The sequence below is a fragment of the Acinonyx jubatus genome, chromosome A1, assembly GCF_027475565.1.
Source record: "Acinonyx jubatus isolate Ajub_Pintada_27869175 chromosome A1, VMU_Ajub_asm_v1.0, whole genome shotgun sequence".
NCBI classification, from domain to species: domain Eukaryota; kingdom Metazoa; phylum Chordata; class Mammalia; order Carnivora; family Felidae; genus Acinonyx; species Acinonyx jubatus.
Window position 1 is genome coordinate 232,426,524 of NC_069380.1, and position 14,000 is coordinate 232,440,523.

General features: G+C 51.9%; 1 protein-coding gene across 2 annotated transcripts in view; it reads right to left on the reverse strand.

The window, feature by feature from the left end:
- Positions 1 to 11,936, reverse strand: part of ADAMTS16 (ADAM metallopeptidase with thrombospondin type 1 motif 16) — a 160,088-nt gene extending 148,152 nt beyond the window's left edge. Inside the window, exons 1-3 of one of the 2 annotated variants that reach the window (XM_027073837.2) lie at positions 11,549 to 11,936; positions 11,357 to 11,462; positions 4,908 to 5,230 (exon numbers count right to left, since the gene is read on the reverse strand). In XM_027073837.2, the coding sequence (XP_026929638.2) occupies positions 4,908 to 5,230; positions 11,357 to 11,462; positions 11,549 to 11,680 (561 nt within the window). In that variant the 5' untranslated portion in view covers positions 11,681 to 11,936. The remainder of the gene's footprint in view (positions 1 to 4,907; positions 5,231 to 11,356; positions 11,463 to 11,548) is intronic. The other variant, XM_027073843.2, reaches the window with a different exon arrangement.
- Between the last annotated feature and the right edge of the window lie 2,064 nt (positions 11,937 to 14,000).

A 14,000-nucleotide genomic window follows, 5' to 3' on the forward strand; every position in this document is an offset into this window, starting at 1 on the left:
CTGATGCAGGTTACAACATGGACGAAACGTGAACACATTATGCTAAGGAAAAGAAGCCGGTCACAAAAGACCATATGATGTATGCTTCCCTCTACAGGAAATCGCCAGATGAGGTAAAGAAATCTATAGAGACTGAGTGTAAGATTCGTGGGCCCAGGACTGATGGGGCCTGGGGAAATGGGAACTGTCAGGAGTTTCCTTCTGAGGGGATGCAGAGTCTCAGATTAGGTGGTTGTGATCTGGAAACCTACTACAAACCCCTGAATTACACATTTCCAAGGGGGGGAATGATGTGTAAACTACATGTCGATAAAGCCGTTTTTTAGAAAAAAATCGTACTGGGGTGCCTGGGTGGCTGAGTCAGATAATCATCCCACTCTTGATTTCAGCTCACGATCTCACAGTTCTGGAGATCGAGCCCCACGTGGGGCTCTGTGCTGACAGCACAGAGCCTGCTTGGGACTCGCTCTCTCCCTCTCTCTCTGTGCCCCTGCCCTGCTTCTGCTGCCTCTGTCTCTTGCAAAATAAATAAACTTAAAAAAAAGCAAAACAAACAGTACCTATGTTAGTGTGGTCATTAGGCTAAGTGAGATAACAACAGTGAGGCTATTAGCCAAGCATCCGGCACAAAATCCACAGTAAGTTAGCCTGGGTTCTTCCGCTCTTGTCCTGGCCATGGCTGTTTCCCGTGCTCACTAGTGCAGTCATTCTTGAAAGGCACCTGCTGTGCCTACACATTTACACACCCATGCTGGTCACCACAGCAGATCTGTGATGTCAGTTAGGTAGGGACATGGCAATTACACACACTGCCTTTTTTACAAATAACCTTCGGCCGCCTGGAGGGCTCAGTCAGCCGAGTGTCCGACTCCTGATTTCGGCTCAGGTCACGACCTCACGGTTTATGAGATCGAGCCCTCCGCCTGGCTCTGTGCTGACAGTGCGGAGCCTGCTTGGGATTCTTTCTCCTTATCTCTCTGCTCCTCCCCCACACGTGCGCTCGCTCTGTCTCAAAATAAATAAATAAGCACTTAAAAATAAAATAAAATAACCTGGTGCGGTGAGATAAGAAATATTTTGAATCAAGACTCTTGGTGGAAGTACCGGGACAATTTTAGAGGTCTTTTTAGGGTTTACAGATGGGGCAGCGGAGAACTCCATGATGGTGAACGATGTTAGGAATCTTCCCCGGGGCAGCCTGTGACTCCTCCATCGGGCATCACGCCCGAGTCTCCTATGAAGATTCGGCTTGAACAAACTACTCCAGGAACCTAGGCTGAATCTGCCACCTCCCAGATGCACCCTCTCCGCATCTCCTGGCGCCTGTATTTTCCCTCCCATCATCACTGCGGTGACATCACCTGTGTCCTGGCTCTCTCATCAGACAACCGGCAACTCGTGCCCGGCCCTGGAAGGCTCCAGGGCCGCCCAGTTCTGAAGCTCATCCGCGTCTCCCAAGATCCTTGGGAAAACAGTCATTTTAGTCTTGCAAGAACAGTTGCTTACTATAAATAGGACCACACCATCAGCTACTCACTTTGACAGTGTTCCTCAGACCCGTTTACCGAACAACGACAGCCAAGGGCTCCCACCCTCAAACTCCGAGAACCTGGGAGAAAACTGCTTATCGGTTTGCAAATTGCACCGTCTCACAGTTGTCAACCAAGTTCTCCAGTTGAAGACGTTAAACTCTTAGTTAAGCGATATAGTTTAACTTCAAGGTAACAGTCCCACGCTGTAGGGAGAACCAGGAGAACGGTGTATGGGTGATTTCCCCCCCACCAGGGATCTTGTTTGCATCATGCTCTCCACTAGAGTCTGCAAAGGGGTGTGAGGGACAACGGGCAAACAAAAGAGAATTCTACACGACCAGACACACTGGGGGAAAAAAAAAAAAAGCTTAACTGAGATCTACCTGGGACTTTAATTAGATCCTCACCCCCGCCCAATAAAAGAAGCCCTCATCTAATGTAACACCATTTTTCTTCATACCTTAAGAGATCTGAATGAGAGATGGGGTAGCCATCCATCAGGAAAGAAATAACGGACTTGGCACCCAGTTGAGGGACGTTCCCATTCAATATTTTTTCTTATCTGGCTAACGACAGAGGACTTCTTATCCTCCCTTTTTCTTCTTTAAAATGCCTTTGATTTGTCATATGGCAAATGCCCCTGCCCCTCACACTCATAAGTCTAGTGAAGGTCATGTTTGTAATGATTCTCTACAGACAAAATATCAGTGAAGCTGGATTTAATGGGTTTGGAAGATGAATGGTGAAGGCATACAGATTCCTATTCCAGTGACCAAAATATTAAATTCCAGTGTTTGTTATCCAGAGGAGTCTTTTTTAAGTCTGCACCCCTGCCGGGGTCATGGGAAGCACCTCGCCCAAGCTCCGCAAACAAATCCAAGGATATGAGTTCTGAAGGCACGGCGTGCCTCCCTTCCACACAGATGGCTTCCATTCCAGGTCTGAGCTTTCGTCAAAAAAGCCAAGGAGGAGATCTTTTCCTTTAATGCATTATATGAGAGTTCTAGCCCTTTAATTAAGGGAGATCTGTTTTTCTTGGGAGAACATGGAAGAAATCACCCACACCGTCTTCAAGCATAAAAATTATGCCAAATAACCGCCAAATCCTTGGCAAATCCCGGTTGTGATCACTCTCAAACCAGAAGCCCTTCACAAATTAGGGTAGACACGGGATCAACCCATTTCCCATTCCCCTGAAAAGCAAGTGTTAATATTGTTTGGCAATTTTTAACGGGATTTAGCATTTGCACATGTGTAGTATTTGAAGGGATTCAAATACTTGGGCATCCGATACTCGCACTCCCATACACAAAATCCTTCTAAGATGCAGTCTGAATTCCCTCTTTCCAAAGGGAGAAAGAAGCTTAAGACAGATGTAAAACATTTTCTGGAAATGTAATAAATGTTCAAAATGTGGTCAAGACCTTAAAACGTGACCACACATCTTCACTCAGCTACCTAAGACGCATCTCACTCATCTGTGTCTGACAGATTAATGTACTCAAGACCCTAAGTATCTACTAAGCGTTTCTTGCTGTAAAATATGGAAATATTTCAAGAAAATTAAATGACGAGGCATTAAGATTTTGGCTTAGATCAGCCTGGGGGATGCCGGTATCTTCTCAACTTGGCTGGATGCTCCTTAATGAAGGGACCAGCGAAGGGGACCCCCAGAGGCATTTAAGTGATGTTCGATGTCTAAGTCCGATAGAGTAAAACCTTGGCTTGTGAGCAGAATTCGTTCCAGAAATGTGCTTGTAATCCAAAGCTCTCATACATCCAAGAGAATTTCCCCATAAGAAATAATGGAGGCTCAGATGACTCCACAACCCAGAAAACATTCATATAAAGTGATTATAATCCTGTAACACAATATAAAATATTAAATAAAATACAAAATATAAAGAAATAAGCAAATTAACCTGCACTTACCTTTGAAAACCTTCGTGGCCGGTGTGAGGGAGACAAGAGACGGGGGTGGGGGGGGTTATTGTGTCGGACGACATTCACCATCACTAATGGAATCACTGCTGTCTATCGGCTCAGTAGAATCTTTTTCTGTTCCTGTGACTTTAACAAGGAACCTATCTAATGACCTAGAATGGAGCAAAGCATTCCTAAGCTCACTGTTGTGTGGAAAAGCAAAGGACTGTCCATAGGTGCTCTGAATTGACAAAAAAATCCACCACTGCCAGTTGGGGGCACCTTCCAACGTTGTGAAAAATCACCAATGTCTGCCACACATCATGGCCAGAGACTGAGCATCCGCGCATGGGAAATGATCACCCACAATCCCTCAGAGAGACAGAGAGAGACAGAGACAGAGAAGAACCATTGGCTCAGTTGTGACCATGTGACATCTGGCATCACATACCACTCATACTGTGAAACGTTGCTCATTTATCAAATGGAAATTTCTTGGGGCACCTGGGTGGCTCAGTCAGTTAAGGGTCGACGTCAGCTCAGGTCATGATCTCACGGTCCGTGAGTTCGAGCCCCGCATCGGGCTCTGTGCGGACAACTCAGAGCCCGGAGCCCGCTTCTGAGTCTGTGTCTCCCTCTCCCTCTGCCCCTCCTCCGCTCGTGCTCTGTCTCTTAAAGATGAATATGTGTTTAAAAAGTAATTAGAGGGGTGCCTGGGTGGCGCAGTCGGTTAAGCGTCCGACTTCAGCCAGGTCACGATCTCGCGGTCCGTGAGTTCGAGCCCCGCGTCGGGCTCTGGGCTGACGGCTCAGAGCCTGGAGCCTGTTTCCGATTCTGTGTCTCCCTCTCTCTCTGCCCCTCCCCCGTTCATGCTCTGTCTCTCTCTGTCCCAAAAATAAATAAACGTTGAAAAAATAAATAAATAAATAAAAATAAAAAGTAATTAGAATTTATTAGAAACGCTTGCTCGTCTTGCGGAATACTCCCGGAACGAGCTGCTCGCCATCCAAGTCTCTACCGTGCTAAGAAGATGGGGAACATGCCCAGAGAATCATCAGTCCAGTGAGACCTGCGCTTCCCGGCCACGGCTTTGTCACATTTGGAATTACCACCCTAGCCTGTAAGCATGCGATCCTGGACAGAACGACACGAGTAAAGGGCTTTCAAGCAGCCGATCAAATAATCAACCCGGTCCACCAGGGGACTCGTGTTGTTCTTCGCAGAATGAAGACGTTTCTCCAGAATGGGCCACAGCCAAATGGGCCCAAGGCGACGGCATCGCGCCTCATAGACAGCGCTCCTTGACAACGTTCTCCTGCTTTCACAGATCAGTGAAATCTGCCCTGTGATGACGGAGGAGTCAGCTAGACGATCTCAAGGGACATCTCATCGCCCTCCCCCTTCACACACGCCACTGTCCCTGTCACCTCACCGGCGGCGGCGGGTACTCACCAAACCTTTGCACGTTGAAAGAGCCACCGAGGAATTTTCGTGGGATCGTAAGGAGCCTTGATAAAAACAGAAATCCTCGGGCGGGAAGGCGTGCACGGACTTGGTGCCTCCCTTCCCCAGCGTCTGCACCATAAACCCAGGAGCCACCAGGTTAGACGCTTTCAGCTCCATGTGGAAGTCATGCCTGAAGCCCTTCAGCCGAAGGTGAAGAGATTCAACCCCAAGCTGGGCCAGCGCCCTCTTCCTCCTCTGAGGGTGCGTGATGTCATGCGACACGTAGTCTCCATTGTGGTCAACCTCATAGGGGGACACCAGCTCGTATTCTGAAAGACAAAGACGGGGCTTGGCTGAGTAATTTCAGAATTCTAAAAAGAACCTGGGGGTCCGTCTTAGAATGTAATTTATTGCCAGACGACACTCCCACCCGGTAAAACACGACGGAGGAAAATTGCAGCGTCGAGCCAACCTCAGATCTCCGCCGTGGGACGCGAACAGAGTCAGAAGGGAAAACCTTCAAAGTAGCCTGTAGGGAAGTCACTGGTGCCCCATCACGGGCTAGTCCCAGTACGGCAAAATCTACGACACTTCAAAGGAAAAACAGATTACAGACCCAGGAAATTCAAAAACGGGACATGTGGGGTTCCATTTCATAAATTTCACCTTACGCTCATGATGATATGTAATCATTGATGGTTCTAAATACTCTTTGAGTCACACTTTTTGTTTTTTTACAACCATCTCCATTGAGCTGACAAATTTTAGCTTCAGAAAACAGTTATTAAAAAGGCAAATCTGATGGGCATTCCTTGCTGCTTAATATTTTAATATTTTCTTGTTAAATCGAGGAATCCCGTAAACCCTACGCAGACATATTCCGGGTTTCTAGATGCTAACATTGGGAAATGCTCCTATGTGGTTGCTCCCATGGAAAAGCGTGGTGGACCCTCTCGTTGGCCCGAGTTCTTGGCCAACCGTCAGAGTCCAGAGCCCAGGGTCTTTCCAGACACTCACCACAATCCCCTTCCCACTCTGATTCACAGGACTCGAGCCTAAAACACGTTCGGACAAACAATTTTTGGAAAAGCCCGGAAACCCCCGAGGGGCTGTCAGATCTCAGGGCCCCCTCACAGGTCTGCCGGGTTTCAGTCACCGACGACCCCCCAGTTTTGCCTTCTCTGTACATCTGAGTCAGTTTCCCTGCTGTGGGAAGCACAGAAGGAAGGTTCCAAGCTCCTTTCGTTACCAGCATGTGCCGTCGGGAGACTGCTGTGATGGATGCTCAAGAAGTGGGGCCCTCTTCTGCCCTGGCAGGAGTTGGACATGTTTCTTGGAGTCGTAAGATACAATAAAACAGAATCCCACAGAAATGGCACTTGGTCAGAAGCAAGGGGTAATTGGGTAATTATTGTTTCTAGAAAAGTGAGGTTTTGTTCTCAACCGATCTCTTTCTACACAGGTGCCTGATCGTGTGTCCCTGTGCCGTCCGGCAGGTAAGAGAAAGGTTACTCTGGAAGGAGCAGGCAGCCAGTGACCGTTTGTGGGTTTGGAGAGGGCAAGGGAGGCCACGGACAGGAAGGCCCTGCCTGGAGCCCCCCATGCTGAAGCCTGGGGCTAGGTGAGTGTCCAGGGCCAGGCAGCCAGCCCCATCAAGTGGCGGGTTAACCAAAGGCTGGACAATGGCCTCTGTGACTCCAGGGATGCGGTCTCCTCCAGTCAAGACCTTTTTTTTTTTTTAAGTTTATTTATTTATCTCGAGAGAGCGACAACAGCAGGGGAGGGGCAGAGAGAGAGGGCGACAGAAGATCGGAATCAGGATCTCTGCTGACAGGAGACAGCCCAACATAGGGCTCAAACCCCCGGACCTTGAGATCATGACCTGGGCCAAAGCTGGGACACTTAACCGAGTGAGCCACCCAGGCGCCCCGCCGGTCAAGAGCTTTGACAGGCAACTCTTCTGGGCCCAGTGCTAGGCCCACGGGCCTGGCCCTGCCACGCAGGTGAGAACGGGTGCCCTGAGGGTAAGTGGGGAGCTGGGTCGCACGCAGCAGGGTCTGGCGGACGACTTGAGCCAACCGTCAACATCGACGTCAAGGCAGGGCATTTGTGTCCCAATGGGCAAAACACCCTGGAATTGTTTCACAGTTTACCAGGGAAATGAGACAATAAAACAAATCTGGTTGAACTGCAGGCAAGGACAGGAGAAAGGGGGAAACAGGTCAGGGACTGGCCGGTGTATGCGACGGCGGCCGATCCGGGGTGGCTCCGAGGGGCAGAGCGCAAAGCCCCACCCCACCTGCCTCTTGCCCAGCTTTCCGGGCCGAGGGGAGAGGCCGGTGCCAAGCAGCGGTGTGGCCTGGCACTCTTCCCCCTGCCTCCCGGGGCTCTCAGGGAGCCCTCCCCACCTCACCCCAGCCTATGTGCATCCCAACAGAGGCTGGGGAACACTAGCTAATCAGCACAACTACTGCGCATAAAAGATGATTACCACTTTCAAAAAATCAAACAGCTTCCAGATGCCATCAGCCCTGTTCCTCTGACCTTTGTTTTGGAAGTCACGTAACATGCATCCTGTATCTGGAGGGGACACTGGATATCTACGCTCAAAATAGCATCACTGATAAGCCTCTTTTACATAAACACATCCAGGGTCCTGTTGACAAATGCAGGACCTCCAGCTATCTGAGGGGAAAACACGAACGGCCTGGTGGGTGGCATCTGCCAGTTCCCCTGGGGTAATACCCCCACCGTGGCTGATTTCCACGTGACGTCACTCAACACGGAGTGTGGAAAGATGCGCCCCCGGACCTGCACCTGTACCTATGCACATCTCCCCACACAGACACGACTGATGTAAATAACCTCGAGAGCACAGGTAATAGTAAAACCTAGTAAAGCAATTAGAAGGGAGGAACGTTGAGTCTTTCCATTTTGTCTTTAATAGGATTTATTTCATGGTAACTATATTTTAATTTTATTGGAAAAAATTTAGTGTTTATTTTTATTTCTGAGACAGAGAGGGGCAGAGCGTGAGTGGGGGAGGGGCAGAGGGACAGGGAGACACAGAATCCGAAGGAGGTTCCAGGTTCCTAGCGGTCAGCCCAGAGCCCGACGCGGGGCTCGAACCCACGAACTGTGAGATCATGACCTGAGCCGAAGTCGGACGCTTAACTGACTGAGCCCCCCGGGTGCCCCATATACTTTAATTTTCAATGACCAGCTCGGCAAAAGTTCACAGAAAGTGACAATCCGCTCTAGAGGGCTGGTACCTGTTGGCCTCAGGACACCAGCTGTGCCAACAGCAAAGCCACTCTTTGGGATTTAATGATGATCGGTTCCCAAGAGGCAGGGAGAAAATGTTCGATGGAAGAAGATTTGTTTTCCCGTTCAGTCTGCTGATTCTCAGCTGGAGTGATTCCCCTCCCCCTCCCCTAGGAGACAAACGTCTGGACACATTTCTGCTTTGTCAGGAAGGGGGAGGGGGACAGTGGCGCTCCTGGAATCTGACCACCGAATCCAGGGATGCAGCTTCGTATTCTCCGATGCCCAGGCCGGACCTCCGCTACAAAATGTCAATACCGCCAAGGTGGGGGAATCCTGATTGAGCCCGAAAGCCCTGCTTACCATCAAATGTGTACTCTCGGTTACATATAAATGAACGCGGAAAAAGTCATCGCTAAAGAATTCAGTGAATGAACAAAACAAGCACAGTATCTCATCATACACGCATTACTATCTGGAAAAAGTCAATATATAACTGCAGTAATCTGAAAAAATTAACTTCTGAACTTAGGTTTTAAGATGATAATCCCCTCGGCTGTCGGCTCGCGATTTCAAGAAAAAAATGAGTGTGATTCCTGACATCCCGAGAATCCTTTAAATTACACCTGTGTCCCCTACACATTTGGTAAAGGAGGACAACGTCGTGTACGGCTGCTCCCGTCAGTGGTCAGAACTGCCTGATTTCAAGAGGTTTTCTGACCACAGCATCAAGTCTAAGACCGCTCTGGTTTCAAACTCAGTGCGGGAGGTGTGGACCACCTGTGAGCATGCAGGGCTGCTTGGTACCAGCAGCCGAGAGCGGATCCGAACCTTGAATCCCTACCCCAGGATTCAGTGACGTCACATCTGTAGCTTGAAAGCCACCAGGGAGCCAGTATTTACCCCTTGGAAACCAAAAAATATTACAGATCTGGGCGCCACAGAGCCTGCTGTTAAAGATTTACAAGCACACCCCAGGTGAACCTGAAAGGCATTGCCCTGTCTCACGTTACCTGGATGTTTGAATGTAAATCGATATAATCTCCCAATGCACAGCACACAACAGGTCTATTACGCACAATGAAACAAATTTCTAAAGAACGTCTACACCTTGCCCTGGGAGAGTAACTTACTGGAGAAGTAAAAAGCTAACGAATCTGTGATGGTCTTAGCTCTTTACCGGGAGCCACTATTTTTATCACAAAGGTCAATTTGTAGGCAAAGCATTAAAATCTCCTAGTAGGGAAACACCATTCTGAATCAGCCAAAACGAAACGGGTGGACTTAACGTCTGAAAATAGTTTCGTTGGGCACGGCTGCCTCGCAGAAGAGACGGGCTTCTCTTTCCTACTGCTTAACTGCTCCAGACACGGAGCAAAGTTTGCAATCACCGTGTGAACGACGTGTTGCTTTAAACAAACCTCACGGCCGAAAGAGGGAGTCCAAAGCCAACGTGTGTCACCGATACCCAGATAACCGAGCAGCACCCACCAAGTGCACCCTGGCTCTCCTGTTCTGAACAGACACAGGTGACCTGCTCGGCACCGTCTTTTCCCTGCTGGTACGAGAGCCCTCCAGTGACACGCACAACTCTCCACTTAGCCGTTTGCAACTAAAGACCTAAAACACGCAGAGGGTGGGTGTGAGGTGGGGGTGTATCCGCTAAGCTAGAACTTCACCGATGATGGCTCACACCGTCCCCTTCTGTGTCTGAGCAAGCATGGTATGTGGTTGTCATGGAAATGCTAGGCCTGTGACACCAGCTGATAATGCCAGGTGACTGGAGCCTCATGCCAGCCAGGCTGCCGTCCAGCTCCCGGGAGCCGGCCTCGGCCACGAGCAGCGGACGCACACTCGGGAAGGGAGCCTTTGACTTCTCCTTCTGGACGTGGTTCTCTGCCTATGATGCTCTCACCTAAAGACCACTTATTTTCTATAAATGCCGTACAGTGATCTGAAAATCTCCTGAGACTTTCATGATTTTGGAGAACTAGAATTTTTACAGAAGTCTTCTTTTAAAAAGTGTCTCTGGAGGGACAATCAAATACAATATGGACAATTACATCCTACGGGAAACATGAAGGAAGGCGGGGCCAGACCAGACCAAGAAGGGGACCTTTAAATAGATAATGACCTTTCTCTAGCAATTACACAGCCCTAAGTCATTTGTAAGGATTTCCTATCACTTACATCTAGCGCCCTCTGGTGGTCCTGAAAAGTCTTCTGTTCCCAGCGTTCGTCTAACCTATCGCTTCATTTATAGACTATTCATGAACTCTCCCAGCAAGAGAGAATCCAAATAGGTAATGCGTGTGTCCAACTCCTGTCTTTACCAAAGATTAAAAACTATATTCAAATATTTTGAGTTATTAACTGTAATCTTCTGGATTTTCTGAAAATATGTTGGGATAATCAAATCTGGTTCCTCTAAAATACTGACATTTGATATGGCAACTTATTGTTGGAAATGTTGCAAAGCACTGATATTAAACAAACGCCAAGGGATTGGGTTCAGATAAAAAGCGCCTAGCGGCGGACATCCCGCACCTGCCTTCCCCTTTAACCTTAACGGAAAGCACGAGAATTTACAAATGCAGCAGTGAAACCACAGGCTGCAAATGAACCACACTCATGGCTTAAGGCGCGGCATTGCTTAGGAGGTCGCAAACGCTCATTACCCTTCCCGGCACTGTATTTCAATTATGTCCCAACCTTTGAAGACCATCCACTTTCACCCTGACAAGAGTACTGGGCAAAAATGGCTTTCTTTTGTCTCCTGCCCTTTAGTCAAGGGCACACAGAGAGCCTTCAATCTAAACAGCCAGAGGAGGACCAGGAGGGGGTGAGGCGTGGAGAAAGGAGTCCCCTGCGCTTTATAATTTCCTGGATGCCTCAACTAGAAACACCTTTAGATTACTCCTTGCTTTTGTAAATTTTCTTATTAAATGCGCATTCCTTCTTCTGTTGCTATTGCTTATGGCAATTACGCTGGTAAGCGCTACTGTTCCACAAGGGAATACAATATAAATATTGGTGAAAGTCGACTCCCAGGTGCTCGCTCACAAGGCGAGAAAGCGCGGCTCATACTATGCGTGAGTTTGGAGACTAAGGAGCATTCGCAGCGCCTGGTAAACCAGCAACACCGGCAGCTACTTGGTCAGGACTGGGACCCTCCTTCCCCGCAGACTTACCGCCCTGTGCCATCCAGGCCGGCCACTCCGCGGACCCGGGAGGTCGCCGGCCGCTCGGGCTCCCCGGCGAGGCCGCTGCGGGTCCCACGGAGCAAGCAGGTGCCTGCTGGAAAAGAGCCGCGACACCTCGGTGAGACCCGGGCCGCGCGAGGGAAGCCGCGGGCACCCGCCCCCCAACCTCCGGGGACTCACCTGCACAGCCACCTGCGCCAGGAGCAGCGCACAGAGCGCCGCGCGCCCGGGGCCCCGCATGGCCGCGCCGTCCCCGGCGCCCCGCGCCCGCCGCCCGCGCTGCGCCCCCGCGGGGAGAGCGCGCGGCTCCATCCAGGGGCGCTCGGAGGGGCCCCCAGCCGGGCGGCTGCAAGTGGGCACCGCGGAGCCGAGGCGCGCAGGAGCCTCCCCGCCGCGACTCCGCCGCCCGCGCGGGGTTATCACTGCGGCTCCGCGCGGCGCGGGGGGCGGGGAGGGCGGTGGGGCACCAGCGCGCACCGTGGGAGAGCGGCGGGAGGAGGCGGGCCGCGGAGGGGAGGCGGAGAGGACCGGCGAGGGGAGGGGAGCGGGGAGCAGGAGGGGCTGGCCGGAGCGGCGGGGTGGGGAGCCGGAGGGGAGACAGGAGGGGGAGGGCAGAGGCCGGAGGAAGCGGGCGGCGGGGCGGGGCGGACACGGGAGGAGGGCCGGGAGGATCCCCGCGCTCCCAGCCCGATTCGGCGCCTCGCCCGCCTCCCCGTGTGCGCGCGGGCGGAGAGGTGGCTCGGGGGCTCCGAGTGGTGAGCGGCGTGAGTCACTTTCCAGGCGCCCTCGGGACCCGCAGGCCCGCTGCGCCCCGCCACCCCCCGGGCCCGACCTGCGCCGCCGCGGGCGCCGACACCTGCCGAGGGAGGCTGGGAGGCGCCTGGGCCCCGCGGCGTCCGCCCTGCGCCGCGGGTGGGAGATCAAAGGCGGGACGGCGGCGCCCAGAGCTTCTGAGAGCCGCGCGGATCTGAGTGCGCACCGCGGCCGCTCTCGGCTGCGCACGCGATGAGGGACGACGGGGTCGGGCAAGCAATGCCAGCTCCTCGCCAAGTCCCGGAGGATGTAGGGGCGCCCCCGTCGCCGGGGCCCCCCCGCCCTCCACCGGTCTGGCCGCGCGTGCCTGGGTCGCCGTGGCTGCCGGGTGCCCGCGTGTGGCCAATCCATTGGGAGGCCCTGGGGTTGCGACTGGTGTGGGCCCGGGCGGGGGGCTGGGCTGCCGAAGGCCCAGGCGGCAGCAGGTGCCCCGCCGACCACTGGCCCGGCAGCAAGTCCGGTCGGTGTTCTATGAGCGCGTGTGTGCGCGTTTGAATGCGGCGCCTCCGGGCATCGGAACCCTCTCGCGTGCGCGCACGTGTGCGTGTCGATGCGCTCGCGCGTCAGTGCATGCGTGTGCCAGCGCGTGTTCTCCCACGCACGGATCGCCTGTGGCGGCTCTGCGCGGCTAGTTGCTCCTCTCCTCCGTGACCACTTAACCTCTTGCAGACGCTGGAGGTCAGGGCCCCTAGGCCTGTGGCTCCAGTGTCCCTCACGTTCATTGCATCCCACACTGGCCTATTTTGCATATTTTGGAGAGGAAGATGGGGAGCAAACGGTGACTGTGGTCTCTGGCTTCCTTTGCCTGGCTAGCTTTGAGGCGTAGGTGTTACCTCCCACAGCCTTGACAATGGGAGAGCAGAGCTCCTGGCTGTGCAGTGGCTGATTCTAGTTTCCTCTCTCTCTCTCCCTCTCTCCCTCCCCCCCCCCCATATTCATCTATTTGAAAACACTCTTCAAAATGAAAATAGTTTTACAGAATGGCCTGTACTGGCAGTGATTTTAAAAACATCTTCCAGGGGCGCCTGGGTGGCTCAGTCGGTTATGCGACCGACTTCTGCCCAGGTCATGATCTCAGGGTTCCTGGGTTTGAGCGCTGCGCTGGGCTCTGTGCTGACAGCTCAGAGCCTGGAGCCTGCTTCCGATTCTGTCTCTCCCTCTCCCACTCTGTCTCTCTCTCTCTCAAAAATAAATACACATTAAAAAAAATAAATAAGTAAAATAATGAAAACAATCTTCCACCACCGGTCCCCTTCCTCCAGCTCCAGACAAGTGTCTGTCTCAGTGCCCTGGGCAGGGAGCTCAGCCGGAGGAGACCTGGGGGCTGAGGCTGGCTGGGCAGCACAACTGGGTCTGGCGAAAGGCTCTGCAGGAGGCTGAGGCTCCATGGTGCGCTTGATAAATATGGATCCCCGGTTATTTCTAATTATGTTGAATGTGTGTGCAAGGGGATCAGAGTTTCCAAGTCTAGCTAAGACGTGGGGACATCCAAGGGCTCTTTTTCTGTTGAAACAGATGGATTGAAAGAAGAGGGGCTGGTATAAAAGGATTCAGTTTTAGGAGTTGTTTTGTTTTGTTTCTTTTTGAGTAATACCAAATGAATCTCTTTCCATTGTGAAGAAACAATGTCCTTTACAATGATGAGTGTTTTCCGATTCTTTCAGCTGCTCATCCCAGACCAGGAATGTGCCTAGATGATACAGAAAGTGAACTCCATCCTGGGGCCAGGTTGGGAGCCCAGGGCAGGGACTCTGGTGAACTGGGTATCAGAAAGGACCAGGGTGGAGTGAGGTGAGCCAAGATTCCTGGTGGTCTTTCT